This window comes from Cervus canadensis, chromosome 30, assembly GCF_019320065.1.
Source record: "Cervus canadensis isolate Bull #8, Minnesota chromosome 30, ASM1932006v1, whole genome shotgun sequence".
NCBI classification, from domain to species: Eukaryota; Metazoa; Chordata; class Mammalia; order Artiodactyla; family Cervidae; genus Cervus; species Cervus canadensis.
The window spans coordinates 24310566-24326869 of NC_057415.1; the positions used below are offsets into that span (position 1 = coordinate 24310566).

At 41.6% G+C, this 16304-nt stretch overlaps 1 protein-coding gene across 1 annotated transcript in view; it reads right to left on the bottom strand.

Annotated features, from left to right (window-relative positions):
- The window catches only part of GRIN3A (glutamate ionotropic receptor NMDA type subunit 3A), a 189472-nt gene extending 173779 nt beyond the window's left edge, over positions 1 to 15693 (bottom strand). Inside the window, exon 1 of the mRNA XM_043453623.1 lies at positions 14300 to 15693. Within this exon, the coding sequence (XP_043309558.1) occupies positions 14300 to 14998 (699 nt within the window). The 5' untranslated portion in view covers positions 14999 to 15693. The remainder of the gene's footprint in view (positions 1 to 14299) is intronic.
- Positions 15694 to 16304: the final 611 nt, after the last annotated feature.

The window sequence follows — 16304 nt, forward strand, 5'->3', positions numbered from 1 at the left end:
GTCAGAATCTTGGGAGTGGGGGATGGAATGCTTTTTGAACGATATCCACAAAAACTAGAGAATCTGATATATTCCTTTAAGGCTGGTAGATCCTGCTCCAATTTTGTGAATCAATCCTGTAGTAACTGTTATTAAGGTGTGAGTTTCACCATCAGGAGTGTTGAGGAGTGAAAAAAGAATGATACAATTGCCATAATAAAGTGTCTTTTGAGCAGTGTTGAGGCATTAGACTCAGTGCAGTGTACCTTATGTTTGCCGAATGAATGAAAGAATGAATAAATGAATGAAAGTTACTTTGCTTTAAGAAGCTTTATCTAGAAGCAGTGTGCAGAATGGTTTGGAGGAAAGGAAATAGAAATATTAGGGGGCTATTCAAGAGTATTGGTGGGAGCAGCTAGTATCCTATGAAAATCAGAAGGAAGAATAAGGTAAGGACAAGCAAAGCATACTGAGGAAGGCAAAAGAATGAGATGCCAAGAAAAGGGAGAAGCTAAAGATGTTATGAGAAATATTGTTATAGGTGGGAGAGAGTACCATTTGAGGATATCTTTACATATTTTGAGTTTAAGGTAAGAATATAAAGAGAGAGAGAACTGGAAATTCCAGTTAGAAAGTCTTGGTGTCACCACATGCAAAAAGGAAAATTCAGGAGTCTAAATCTTGAGAATGTAAATCTGGTTATTGCCTCACTATTTATACTTTCTTCTTTGAAACTGTGAACTTGTTAGCAAGTAGTGTTATAGATGGTACTAAGGATCATCCATTTATTCAGCAAATCATTTTTGCCATGCTCATTCCTACCTCAAGGCCTTTGCGCTTTTGCTCTTTGCTTGTAATGCCTTTCCCTCAGAAATTTGCATGGCTGACTCTTTACTTCTATCAGCGGTACAATGTTACCTCTTCAGGCAAGCCTTTGTGACTAACCATTGTCATTCTCTAGTCTTTTACCCTGAGTTATTTTTCTCCTTTGTACTTGCCTTTACTTAATAATACTATATTATATATTTATTTATTCATATGTCTTATTGTCTGCCTCCCTCACTAGAATATAAGTTCTTTTGAAACAGTGGCTTTGCTATTCTATTTCCTGCTGTATTCTAAGGTTATATTGAGAACTTCACTTGGGAGGCTGGTCACTGCTCTTTGGAGTAAGGAAAGTTGGAGGGGAAACCATTCTATGTGGGTTGAGACAACTAGACATCTGGAGAATGTGGGCTAAGGGGGTATAAGGAACACAGTCAGATGATTTGATCAGAGTGATAAAGTCACAGAGAGTTCAGGCTAAGTCCTGTCTTGGGAAATCAGAACCATGTTCAGGCAGAAGTTACAGCAGGGCAGAGAAAGACACTGCTCTCCAGAGAGGATGGAGCAGATGTGAAGGGAGAGCCCTGAGAAGAGCAGCTTCTGGGCCCTAGAGAAAGTGAAGAAGAGAGTAGCTGCCCAGCACCTTCCCAGTGATGCAGCCCAGCTCCCCTCAAGCAGTTCTGTTCCTTGTCATCTTCCCGTAGTTTTTCAGCATAAACCCATTATTTTCAAGCCCATCGAATGAGTTTTCTGTTGCTTAAAACTCCAAGCCCTAGAGAGCAGTTAATTAGTTAGTTCAGTCGTTCAGTCGTGTCCGACTCTTTGCGACCCCATGAACCGCAGCAGGCCAGGCCTCCCTGTCCATCATCAACTCCCAGAGTCCACCCAAACCTATGTCCATCGAGTTGATGATGCCATCCAAACCATCTCATCCTCTGTCGTCCCTTTCTCCTCCTGCCCTCAGTCTTTCCCAGCATCAGGGTCTTTTCAAATGAGTCAGCTCTTCACATCAGGTGGCCAAAGTATTAGAGTTTCAGCTTCAACATCAGTCCTTCCAATGAACACCCAGGACTGATCTCCTTTAGGATGGACTGGTTGGATCTCCTTGCAGTCCAAGGGACTCTCAAGAGTCTTCTCCAACACCACAGTTCAAAAGCATCAATTCTTCGGCACTCAGTTTTCTTTATAGTCCAACTCTCATATCCATACATGACCACTGGAAAAACCATAGCCTTGACTAGATGGACCTTTATTAGCAAAGTAATGTCTCTGCTTTTTAATATGCTGTCTAGGTTGGTCGTAACTTTCCTTCCAAGGAGTAAGCATCTTTTAATTTCATTGCTGCAATCACCATCTGCAGAGAGCAGTAGAAATGTCCAACAGAACTTATGTGAAGATGGAAAATGTTGTATATCTGTGCTGCCAAATACAGGAACCATTACCCACACGTGGCCACTGAGAACTTGAAATGGGTTTAGAGTGCCTGAGAAACTGACTTTTAAATTTTGTATTATTTTCACTAAACTTAAATTAATATAGGGTTAGTAGCTATCAATTGGACAGCACAATAAAAATAGAAATATAGACCAATGGAACAAAATAGAAAGCCCAGAGATAAACCCACACACATATGAGCACCTTATCTTTGACAGAGGAGGCAAGGATAATACAATGCAGAAAAGACAGCCTCTTCAGTAAGCAGTGCTGGGAAAACTGGACAGATACATATAAAAGAATGAAATTAGAACAATTCCTAACAGAATACACAAAAATAAACTCAAAATGGGTTAAAGACTTAAATATAAGGCCAGAAACTACAAAGCTCTTAGAGGAAAACACAGCAAGTTACTTCTTTGACATAAATCATAGCAAGATTCTCTCTGACCCACCTCCTAGATTAATTGAAATAAATACAAAAATACACAAATGAGATCTATTAAAAGCTTTTGCATAGCAAAGGAAACTATAAACAAGTTGAAAAGACAACCTTCAGAACAGGAGAATATAATTGCAAACAAAGCAACTGACAAAGGGTTAATCTCTAAAATATAGAAGCAGTTCATACAGCTCCATATCAGAAAAACAAACAACCCAGTCAAAAAATGGGCAGATCTAAACAGACATTTCAAGACATACAGATGGCCAATAAATCCATGAAAAGATGCTCAACATGGCTCATTATTGGAGAAATGCAATTTAAAACTACAATGAGGTGTTACCTCACACCAGTCAAAATGGCCATCATCAAAATATCTACAAACAATAAATGCTGGAGAGGATGTGGAGAAAAGGGAATCCTCCTGCACTATTGATAAGAATATAAACGGATACAGCCATTATGGAAAACAGTATAGAGATTCCTTAAACTAGGAATAAATCTACCATATGACCCAGCAATTCCACTACTGGGCATGTACCCTGAGAAAACCACAACTCTAAAAGACACATAAACCCCAATGATCACTGAAGCAGTATTTACAATAGACAAGACATGGAAGCAACCTAGATGTCCATCAGTAGATGAATGGACAAAGAAGTTATACATACACACAATGGACTATTACTCGGCCATAAAAAGAAACAGATTTAAGTCAATTGTAGTGAGGTGGATGAACTTAGAGCCTCTTATGCAGAGTGAAGTAAGTCAGAAAGAGAAAAACAAGTATCGTATATTAGTGCATATATATGGAATCTAGAAAAATGGTACTGATGAAACTAGTAGAGATGGATTTATGGATGCAGCATGGGAAGGTGCTGCTGCTGCTAAGTCGCTTCAGTCATATCTGACTCTGTGTGACCCCATAGACGGCAGCCCACCAGGCTCCCCCGTCCCTGGGATTCTCCAGGCAAGAACACTGGAGTGGGTTGCCATTTCCTTCTCCAACGCATGAAAGTGAAAAGTGAAAGGGAAGTCGCTCAGTCATGTCCGACTCTTCGAGAGCCCATGGACTGCAGCCTACCAGGCTCCTCGGTCCATGGGATTTTCCAAGCAAGAGTACTGGAGTGGGGTGCCATTGTCTTCTCTGATGGGAAGGTGAGGGTGGGACAGATTGAGAAAGTAGCACTGACATATATACAGTATCATGAGTAAAATAGGTGGTTAGTGGGAAGCTGCTGAATGACACAGGGAGCCCAGCCTGGCACTCTCTGATGACCTCGAGGGGCGGGATGGCAGGGGGAGGAGAGGGCGACTCAGGAGGGAAGGGATATGTATATAATTATGGCTGCCTCTCATCTACAGCAGAAAGCAACACAAAAGTGTAAAGCAATGTTCCACCAATTAAAACAATTTTAAAAACTGAACAGCACAGCCCTGTGGTTATTGCTGCTGCTGCTGCTAAGTCGCTGCAGTCGTGGTTATTACTACAAGGGGTCAAATACAAGAAGCACAATCGCTGAAGGGCAATGAAGGGGCTAAAAAAGAAAAAATGAAATAAAGAAAACTATGATGGTGTCACAGAACTCAAGCAGAGGGTGTTCCACAGCACCAAATCTTTAAGAATGTTAAGGAGGATGAAAGTAAAGTCCCATTAGCAGCAGTGTCGTTTATCCTTTCATGGCAAAAACTTAGTCCAAACAACAGGGGCTGGTTAAACCAATCATGAAACAGCCCATTCAAAGGCAAACTATCAAGCCATTAAAAAATAGAAAAAACATTAATGATATGGGAAGATGTTTACATGTTCAACAATTTCATAAAATGACATGATCCCAATTTTATAACACATACATATGTCTAGAACTCTGGGCTGTGGGTTTATGAGCAATTTTTATTTTATTCTTTGGCATTTTATTAACTTTCAGAATTATCCACAAAGAACATAATTTTTTATAATCAGAATAAAGGAACAAATGATATGCTTAACACAATAAAATGGCTACATCTTTTCAAGCTGCATTATAAAACAAAGCGATAGTAAATACAGCTACTAAAAATAATTAACCATCCTACATTTCTAAAGTTATTCACATTCTTCTCCCAACTTCTCTAGATACACACTCTGAGGTGTGTATTCTTTAAGGTATATGACTGCAATTATGGTGGCAGAACAGCAGAGATTGTTGGGAATTCTTAGAAGGCAAAAGAAGATCTTTTCTTAGATAGACTAACCTAGATGTCCCACGGACAAAAGACCAGGAAAAGGACCAACAGCTTCTTGGAGTCCTTTTCTTGCCTTGAGAGGTTGGGGTCTTTTGCTTTAACTTAAAGCTATACTTTAAGGACCACTAGATGGCGCCCTGTACTTGCAACCAGGCGAAGGTACATTGGCTTAATTTAGGCTTGGATTTACCAGTCGTTTTCAGGTGTACGCCGAAGCATTTCCTTCTGTGTATAACACACTGTATGACATGACTCAAATCAATTCCTCGTATAGCATCAAAACAATAACAGCTCTCTATCTGAACCTATTAAATTCACAACACATAGAAGCAAATTCTTTGTTAAATGGAATCCTTGTTTAAGTACCTCTGGCTGGGACTGAACAAATAGAATTCCACAACTGAGCCAGAGAGTAATTCTATTAGATAAAGACATGCTGAGCATCCAACTTCGTTTATGGAAATAAAAATTTTTATTTTTTACCTGGAGAGTATTCATCCAACTTTTGTTTGGCTTTGAGTTGAGGCTTTCAATAGGAAAAAAACACCAACAGATTCTATGCAGCCAAAGCCTCCGTACTGAAAGTCCAGCTAATGACCACCCCTAAGTGAGGGGAAAGTAGTGACAACCCATGTCTAAGTCATTCCTAAGAATGCTACTGAAAGATCCAGACAGAGCCATTGTTTGGAACTGTACAGGCTCAGCACTTGCAGAGCCTTGAAAATACAAAGCTAGGCTCAAATATAAAGGAAAATACCAGCCTTTCATACAGAAAAACCACCAACTCAGAATGTCCATGCTTCAAAAGCCATGTCAACTCTGACTTTTCAGAAATTCTTTTTAAAAAAGCTGAATTCTTTTTTTCTGTTCTTTGATTCCAACGTACAGTTGGAGTGACAATAAGGCTTTCTTTACTTGTATTCAAGTGTTTCTAAAAATTCTAAAGTATTATCCTTGAGAGAATAAAATACATAAAAAATGTTGCTCAAGGATATGTCAGGACACACTTGGGGCAGTAGCACATATGCATTACTTTCATAATCAGAAAAGTGACTCACATTTTAAAAGTCCCTGAAAGCTGTAAATGCATCAAACAATTTTGATACAGCCAGGATTCAATCAAACACAGAGTTTGTTTTATGGATATCTTTTGTAATTCTTAGTATATAACACAGCTGTGTGTATGTGTGTTTGTGTGTGTTAGTCACTCAGTTGTGTCTGACTCTGTGCGACCCCATGGACTATAGCCCACTAGGCTCCTCTGTCCATGGGATTCTGCAGATAAGAATACTGGAATGGGTTTACATGCCCTCCTCCAGGGAATCTTCCTGATCAGGGATTAAATCTTCTTCTATTATGTCTTCTGCATTGGTAGGCAGGTTTTTTATCATTAGCACCACCTGGAAAGCCCATGTAACAATGCTACTGTCCCTAAACTTGGATCTAATAAATGCCACAAGTTAGATCCATTAGTATGGGTAGAGTCTGCATGAAAAAAGGGAAACTTGTGAACCTTAAATCCACATCAAGTTGAGACTCTCCCCTTTCTAAAAACCCTCTTCTCCCCCTCTCCCCCAAGAAGCCAAAACTGTCAACTGTGTCTTGTTTCTGCTGTTCCTTAAGTTTAGTTCCTGGGAGCCTGTGAGAAATTAGGGTAGTAGGTAAGGCAAGACTTGTGAATTCCTCACTAATATCAACAAATAGAAATAGAATGCTGTTTTTCACCTCTGTAACTGCTCCAAAGATCCAATCATTCAGAACCCACACATAAAAAGCAACTGGTCATCATTCACCTCATTGATGACCAAATTTACACATACCTAACCTGATAGTCAGAGAAGGCAATGGCAGCCCACTCCAGTACTCTTGCCTGGAAAATCCCATGGACCAAGGAGGTAGGCTACAGTCCATGGGGTCGTGAAGAGTCGGACACGACTGATCGACTTCACTTTCACTTTTCACTTTCATGCACTAGAGAAGGAAATGGCAGCCCACTCCAGTGTTCTTGCCTGGAGAATCCCAGGGACGGGAGCCTGGTGGGCTGCAGTCTATGGGGTCGCACAGAGTCGGACACGACTGACGTGACTTAGCAGTAGCAACCTGAGGGTGAACCTCAGTGAGTTGGAACTCTAAATGGGGTTTCAAAACAGCAGCATCTGTTTGTTTCTTAAGCTTGGCCCACTGGAATCAGATCTCTTAAGTTTAAATATCATCTGCATACTGAAAATGCATTTAGAAGTACTCCAGAGAGAGCAAGCTAGAATATTTGAGCTCTAATTCTGATTATTTTAGTTTTCTATTAAGTTATGCCAACACTATGTGCTAAGAGAATGATCATTAGAATACACTGTGGTGTGCTTAGAACTTTGCATACATGATATGAAAACTTTACCATATGCAATCTTCATCGTAACTTTATGACAGTCATATTTTGTGGATCAAAAATTGAGGCATAGAGACATCAGGCATGTTTCTCATTGTATGATGTCTAGAAAGCTGTAGAGCTAAGATTCAAACATAGGTCTGTGCTTCTCAAAAACCTATTCTTTTCACCTCTAGCTTGCATTTCTTCCATTTATATGTTATTATTGTCTGATTTGTAAAATAAACACTAACTGTACTGCTCATGTCTCAATTGTGAGGATAAAATTGAAAATATGGATGTAAAAGATAAATTTAAACATATTCTACAATTAATTTATTACTGAAATCTATATTTTCATACTGAAGTATTGAAAGCAGTGGTGAGGAAATGTGAAGATGACTTGTCTTTTTTCTCTTATTAGTATTATTATTATTTTTTAAAATATTTATTAATTTGGCTGCACCAGGTCTCAGTTGTGGTACATGGGATCTTTAGTTGTGGCATGAGAACTTTTTAAATAAAATTTTATTTATTTATTTGGCCACACCATCATGTGGGATCTTAGTTCTCTGACCAGGGATTGAACCCATCCATGCCCACTGCATTGGGAGCATGGACCACTGGGGATGTCCCTCTCTTATTATTTTTAATTGTGTAGGTAATACATACTTAGTTTTAGAAAAAAAGAAGCATGCATAGGGGAAAATCTGGACTTCCACCAATCACTTACAATCACATTTAACTTTTTTAACAAAGTTCTAGCTTTATATTTTATAGGTCACACTTTACACAAAACATATACATTTTTTATTCTGTGTCAATAAATATATCTTCCTTTTGAAAGGGTACATAGTAAAGTTATGATTTAATTAATTAAACTATATTGGATAGTTAGTGTAAAATATGTTTTTAACTATCTTTTTTTCCTGCAATAATTCAAAAGCAGTGATGGATTCTCAGATTATAGGCTGACAAATATACTAAATTAATAGGGAGGTTTTAGTATTTTTTCCTCTCAGTGGCCTCTCACTTTCTATAATGCATAGCTCTTTCTATCCTTTTACGTTGTCTATACATTGTTATTTTCCTCACAAGACTGTTAAAGGGATGTTATGAGTATATTTGTGAACGAGCCTTGAAAAGCACAAATTTTATGTAAATGTAAAATTTTTTTGGACTTTTTCCTAAATCTATGTCTCAAATGAATAACAATGAGGCATAATTCACCTTCACTAAAAGAAAAGTCATCCTGCTTAATTCTTTACCGCTTGAATCCTTGAAGTTTTATCTCTACAGACAGACCATCCCTGGCCAACCAGATACTAGCTTTTCATGGTCAGTTTTCTCCAACTGAAATAATACCAGCCCAGGTCAGTAAGATCAACCTGTTCCCTCAATGGAGGAGATACACAGGCTCCCCTTTTATATTCAGGAGAGCTGCAAGTCTAGCTGATGTAACAGGTTAGGGGAAGGTGGCTGGCTTACTCCTTGTTTATCTTTTTTCTAATACTTTCTTTTCCCACCATCCCCCATAGGAAAGATCTGAGAAAGAAATAGTGGCTTAAAGATTTTCATTAGTTTGTTATTCATGTATTTACTCAAGAAGCAATGTGACAGATGCTGAGATGTTCTTTCTTCTTTCCTGCCTAGTTTTAGAGATTTTGCATCCCATTTTCAGTGCTGGACTGTTTCTTTACTCTTTTGTGGATGTGAGTAGCAGCAGCTGGACTAGGCAGGGAGAAAGAGAAAGAAGTCATCTCTACATTGTGTGGTGCCACTAAAGTGTGCAATACCTTGCTACTGAGCTCCACAGTGCTGCTTAGGGCAATGATACTCAAAGCAGCTAGTCTGCCAACTGTTGCCTATTCAAGATGACATAAGGAGCTTGTGAAGCAACACACTGCTTTGTCAAGAAAGACTTCCCAGGGAAATAATTTCAGATGAGCCAAATTGTGTGCTTAGAGGTGTGGCAGGAGAAGTTGGGGTAGAGAGGTTAGACCTGTGGCCATAGTCTCGCAAGCAAACTACTATAAGTTCTCCTATAGAAGATGTATGAGAGACCAACATTTCTGAAAAATGTTATTGGGCATCTTATTGAAGCTTCTATGGTAATAACTAAGGCTCTAGAAACTGCATTGATGATGTGTATTTACAAAAATTTGCCATTGGTATAGAAACGGTACCTTTGGCATGTCTTCTAATCCTAGGCAAGGGGGTAAACTATTCAGGAACACAGTTGTTTGGCAGGAGGTGGGTGCTGAACCCACTTTTAAGAGAAATAAAATGAGGGAGCGGGTAGAGAGTAAGATGGAAGATGAAGACACATTACACTGTGAATCAAATCTTATTTTGATTAATAACAAGTAATGCAGAATTAGTGGTGAATTAGGACTGGGATGATTCTTATCAGATCAAAACTAACACCTCTCTACTGGTTATTTAGCTAACACTATAAATTTTTTCACAGTGCATCACTTTCTTTATTTGATTCACAAAACAACTCTGTGAGATTGGTAAAATCAACCTTCTTTTGACTGACAAGCCTAGATGCTCAGAGACCAGAGGCACCTCCCTAAAATTCCTTGGCCAGTAAGAGGCAGGGGTAGACTGAGTCTTCTGAGTACTATTTAATAGACCTTCCAATGACTGTGCTCATTTAACCAAAATGATTGGTTAATGACTGGTGGCTCAGATGGTAAAGAATCTGCCTGCAATGCAGAAGACCTGGGTTTGATCCCTGGATTGGAAAGATCCGCTGGAGAAGGGAATGGCTACCCACTCCAATATTCTTGCCTGGAGAATTCCATGGACAGAGGAGCCTGGCGGGCTACAGTCCATGGAGTTGGAAAGAGTAGGACATGACTGAGCAACTAAGACTTGCTACTTGCTATTCATGAAATACAATCTAATGGCACAAAATCCAAGGTGACTTCTGCCACAGCAGAAGATAAAACAGGAAGGAATTAGACACCAAAATTGGTCTTCAGTTGATTCAATCATAAGTTAACCCCAAGATGTAACAGCCAAGGAGATCAAGACCCAAGATTCTCTATGGACTCTTCTCTGGCAGTCACAAAGAAAAGGCGGTGAGACAGATTAATTGCCCAAAGAATGGTGTTTGCTAGTGTCTTCTGCTCTATTTATCTAGAAAAATAAGTGCTATAAAAATTTGCCAGATTAAAAATAAAAACTTCCAAATTAGTCCTAGGTTTGTTTTTCAAGAGGAGCCTATACTGCTAAGAAAAGTTTTGCATCACTTGACGTTGAATTTGAAATCGTTTATCTTCAAGTTAGCAATAATTAGGTGCTACTATCAGCCATTCATCATGAATTGTAGAAGAATATGTTTCTTCCAGAGAGAGGACAGTGCCTATGTGCAGAAAGTCAAGGAAAACTACCACAATTGAGAGCAGATGTTTTAAAAAGAAATGTCCTTCACTTGTCCCTTCATGAGGCAGGTAAGTTATGTTGTGACATCATTGCTTTTCCCCCTGTACCATACAAAAGTGGCACCATGCTAGTCAAATTCTAATAAACAGAATTCAGTACTTATCCCTGTATTATAAAAATAGACCATCTAAAATACTTACATTCCCCTGGGAATAAACATATATTAATTAGTTGGCATATATAGTTCATGATATACATTGTGGATGGTACATTCAATGAGAGATGAAAATAGCAGTGTAGTCTCTTCTTAATTGCATGAGTTTGAATCTAAGCCAATTACATTACTCCATTAATTTTGCCTAATGAAACCAATATGGAATTAACATAAGATACATTTTAGAAAGAAATGTGTATCTGTCACTACCTCAGCAAGTAAATTTTGAGGTGTTAACTTGGGAGAAACTATACAAAACTCTCCGAAGAAAAAGTAGTAGGGGGTGTGAAGAGAAAGGAAGAACTGTAGGAGCTTACAGTAACAAACTTCAAGTAACTTAAATGTAACTGGATCCATGTGGAGCATCATTATTTGAAGGTCATAGGAACAGAATTCGGTTAGCCTCAAGTGGAGATTTGGGTGTAATAAAGTCAGAATTTTGGGGATGGAAGAATGCTTTGACCTTATCCTATGTGTAGTATTGTATTAAGCTTTTACTATGTACTGATAATACACATATGATTTCCAAGGCGGGGGGTAGCTAACAATCTTATTTTTAAGGGATTTCCATGCTTGAAGGAAGTCTGTTCCATCCAAGCTGATGGACCTATGTGTTTATGTTCTGAATGAATAGTATATTGAAATAAAATGACTATGCTGTTCTCAGGGGGTTGATCATTTCAGTGGTATCTCCATTCAGGAGTTGTGGCAGGATGTGATGCAAACCTTATTTATTGCAAACCTTATTATTAAATGCAAAAATTATTTATTAATTAGGTTTCCTATAAAAATATCAGTAGACCAAAAGAAAGTGGGAGAAAACATTGTTGCTGCTCCTGCTCTGAAAGCAATTTTGGTTTGTACAATTGTGTGGACAAGTCCACCCTCTTCTAGAATCCTTTATTTAGGCACTGGCACAGTCAACAAACTAGGTCACTGGGCAGGAGACTCTAATAAGGACAGTGGCTAATTTAAGCCAATTTTATTTAATGTGTAAAATGACTTCATCATGCTTTTATATTTAGAAAGTTTTTTTAAAAATCCCATCATTGTATTAGAGTAAATTCCACTTTTCAGGAGAAGCCAGGGAAAGATCAGTTTTTATTTTTGCTGAAAGCAGATGAGGGTCATATCCTAAAATGACATATTACAGTGACTTGGCATTGAGCTGGACATTTTTAATATAGAAAATTATAGAAAGACATTTAAATTATATACTAAAAGTAAGACAGGTTAGATATGTTTGAATTTAAAATACAAAGATAAATGAAAGAAAATGTCCTCAGTTGGCCAAACTAGATTTAAGTTAAAAACAATAATTCCCCCCTTTCAAGATGTGTGCCATGAAAGTAACAATGACAATAGTGATTTTAAATACACTTCTGAATTGAAGTACAGAAGCAAATGTGCTTGACACAGTATTTATTTTATTGTCAGCTTGTAAGGGTTGTCCCTGGAGGACTCCCTGCCCTCCAATGGTCCTAAAGCTTTGAAATTTACTGATTCTAGACGCTACTTCACAATTTCTCTGGTCTCCTTATTGAAGTGTGCTGCATACCACAAAAATTCATCAAAGAGCAGAGACAATTTCACTTCTAACTAAGGAACACTAATTTGGGGGGAAATTCTTGCTATTTAAGACTCTTGGCAAACCAATCTACAAATGGAAAGAAGTCTGGAGACTGTGAACACTGTTAGCATGTATGAAGTATTAGGTAACAAGGAAGCAATGATGAGAAGCAAGTTATGCTGACTCTTGCATTTGTTATGTCTGATTCTGCATATATATTAATAATGATACACCCCTATGGATGCAATTTCATGTTTATAACACTCTGGCTATTGGCAGCATTGTGCATCTGTGTTTTCCAAGCCTTCCCATCTGCTGCCTATAGTCATTCAGATTCAGGTGACAGAAATATTTTAGATTAAAGTTAACTAGTCTGCACTCTGCAGATCAAATCTCTACAGTTTAACGTTAAATAGGAATCTTCTGGGCAACTGCAGTAGCCTGAACCCACCCTTCCTAAGATTAAAAATGTTAAGATTTGTTTTTCTAGAAAAAGAAACCTTCAGTACTGTCTTTGTATATTATGCATAGATTTGATCAAACTTTTCATATGTATTTGCTCTTACTCATTTTACTTCTTATCTCTGTATATATATCAAAGTGAAAGAAGAGAGATTAGAAATATTTTTTCCAGCTACAGTGACAGAGTGAAAATGATATAGAGAGAAATTCTTCTAAGTCTCGACTCTTTTACTAATATACCAACCAATGTGGATCAAGCCTCTGAACTTTCCTCAGTTTCTCAGTCTTTAAAATGGGACCAAAGACAATTACTTATTTGTTTTATAAATACTTTGTGCAATGCTTAATAATGCTTGATATCTTACTAAAAAATAATGCACAAAATGCAGAAAGCTCCCATTGCTAAGAGGACCCTGACTTTAAAAAAAATATTTATCTTATTATTAATTGTCAACAGTTAAGTTCACAAATAGCTTCCTCTATTGAAACCACACACACACATTTAACCCATAGGAAATGAAATCATTAGTCTTCTTTATTTCTAGACAATTGGTGCAGAAATGGGCTGAGAACACAACTAAATATAGCCAGCTTCTGAAGCCACATCACATAGAGAGGGTAGGGACAAAGACACAATCCCAAATGAGTCCTCCCATCCATTTTTCCGGTATCAGATTATGTTTTTAATGCCTTTCAATATACAAAACTAATTACCAGACTACCTATTGCTTCTGTACTAATTGCAGATTTCATGTTTACGCACAGGAATTCAGAGGGAGGTGTTTTCTTTACACCATCGCCTAAAGCTCAGGGACGTCGTCCAAAGTCAGAGAGGGCAGGTGCTCTTTATGACAGTTTCTTTCAGAGTTCCTCCAGGGACTGAAAGACTGGCAATCTGGGCTCTTCTATGCCCATCCCCCGCGCTAGTCATTAGAACCTCGATAGCTCTCTACGCTCCTGAACTTGGGACTTCAACTTCCATCGGGTAACCACTAGGTTTCTCCCAGCTGGTCAAAACGTGAAGACTTTTTCGCTTTTTCTCCCACTTTCTTCCTTCCATCTTGCTACCTCTGCTGCTGCTGCTGCTAAGTCACTTCAGTCGTGTCTGACTCTGTGTGACCCCATAGACGGTAGCCCACCAGGCTACCTCTCATTTATTTCCATCTGAGTTTTAATATGTTTTATTTTACTTCTACTGAGATCCTTCTACCTATAACCTACAGATATGGTCCGATCCTCAAACAATATCAAAGTTGTAAAGCCCCACGTCCCTAAGGTCTTCACCCGGGTTTTCCCTCCCCGCCCTCCACCCATCCTCCCCACCCCCGCCCCCGCTACCGCCCCGGCCCCTAGTGGCGTCCATCCCCACTCTAAGCGTCAGACTCCGCTCACCTGACTCTCCCGTGGAAACTCGTAGCGCACGATGCTGATGACTGGAATGTGCAGGACGGAGCTGACCAAGTCAAGCTCCATCATCTCCCCCAGGCTCTGAGGGAAGGCGAGCAGCGCCGATACCCCTTGCACCACCACGGTGTGGCACACGCTCTGCAGGAAGGAGAAAGGGTCACTGCTCCACGGCGAGCTAGGGGAGGAGAAGGGCAGGAGCGGCAGATCGCCCAGGCCCGCCTCGATGGCCATCACTACTTCCAAAGACAGGTTGTAGGGCAGCAGTCCTTCAACTCGGTTCAGGTTGTCCACGGCGAAGAGGAGGGCGTCCCGAGGCCAAAGGGTCTCGGCCCTGGCGCCCTCCGCCGGCTTCCGCGCGCCCGGCGGCCCCCGGCCATGCAGGGCGCTCCCCAACCAGCGTGCGCCTGGAGAGGGCGCCGGGGGCAGCCAAGTCCCTGGCTCAGGTTCATCTCGCTGGGCGCCTGTCCGGCTGCCGTCCGGGGTGCGGCTGGCCGCGCGGGGGGCCGTGGTCCAGGGCTGCAAGTGCACTGCGCCCACCCTCACCGCGTGTCCGATGCGCTTGAGGATCTGGCAGGGCTGCGGGTGCGAGGAGGAGCCAGGCACCCCGGCCAGCACCAGAGCGCAGGGCGGCGGCAGCAGCAGACAGACCCTGCTCAGCAGCCACCACAAACTCAGTCTCCTCATTACTGAGACCCGCAGGGAGAAAGCGCGCCCCCTCCTGCGCCCGCCTCACCCCGCTGCAGCAGCCGCCGCCTAAGGTCTCCGCCCCCAGGTCCCGCGCGCCGCTCACTCGGCTTGGCGAAGAGGTCCCAGGAGCTGGAGCGGACTCTGGGCCATCCAAGTGGGAGGCTAGCGCGCCCTCGGCGGTCTCAGAACCCGCTCCCAAGTCCCTCCGCCTCGCATCCTCTGCCCGCCCGGTCCCTGCGCGGAGCGGGGCGGGCGGCGCTGGTCACCCGCGGCTTGGGCGCCCGTTCCCTGCCCGCCCCATCCGCAGGGCGGCTCGGGCACTGTGTCCGGTCCCGCGGGGAGGCTGCGCTGAGAAGCCGAGGGGATTTCTAGGGGGCAACGGTGAGCGAGGAGGCAAGAAGCTCACTTGGATTCTTGACTCTTCTTTTTCCGCCCAGACGAGACCCACTTATTTCCTTGGCCTCGCGCAGAAGGGGGTTCACACCTGGGGTGCGAGAAAGCAGCCAAATCCTCCTAGCTCCGCCGTCGGCCGCCCTCTCGCGGGCTCCCCCAGCGCTGGCTTCATTTTTCTTCTTCCCTCGCCACTTCCTCCCTTTCTTTCTTTCGTCCTCTTTCAGCCCAGTCGCCGCCGCCGCCGCCGGCTTCCTCAGAGGAGCGACGCGACTGGCCAGCAAAGGGTGGTTCTGCTCGGAGCGCAAAGTTCTCCCCGCCTCAGCCGGCGCCTCCCTGTTGCTGAGCCAGGCGCCGGCCTGTCGCTTGGCTGCGCTAAACGCCCGCTGATGGTTGAGAGTCGCGGGTGGCGCTTCCCGCGCCCCTGGCAAGTTCTCGCCCCTCCAAGGCCAGCAGTCGTAGTTGGCGATATTCCTTGTGCCCTAAAACGAATTCTGAATTCGGAGTTGCGCCTGAGGAATCTGAAATCCAGTGGTTCCCTGGGATAGGCTGAAAGACGCAGTGACTTTAAGAAGCTCCTCTTCGATGTCTTTTTTAACGGTTTTTCTAGCTAAAGGTATTAAAGCAAGAATTATATATACGTTTAATATCCTCAGCTTCCTGCTTTTTGGCACGTGGACGTTTGACCCCCCCCTTTTTTTTGAGGATCCCAATGTTTTGGGGTTCTCAGAATTATAACAAAATCTGAAACAATTATGTGACCAAGAAATTTTAAAATATCAATACTTTGAAAGTATACTTGCAAGCACACTCAACAGCAAATTCTGGTTTAGACCAAGAGTCCTCCAGATTATTGCCTGGGTTTGGGTGAACTCCAGGAGCTGGTGATGGACAGGGAGGCCTTGCGTGCTGC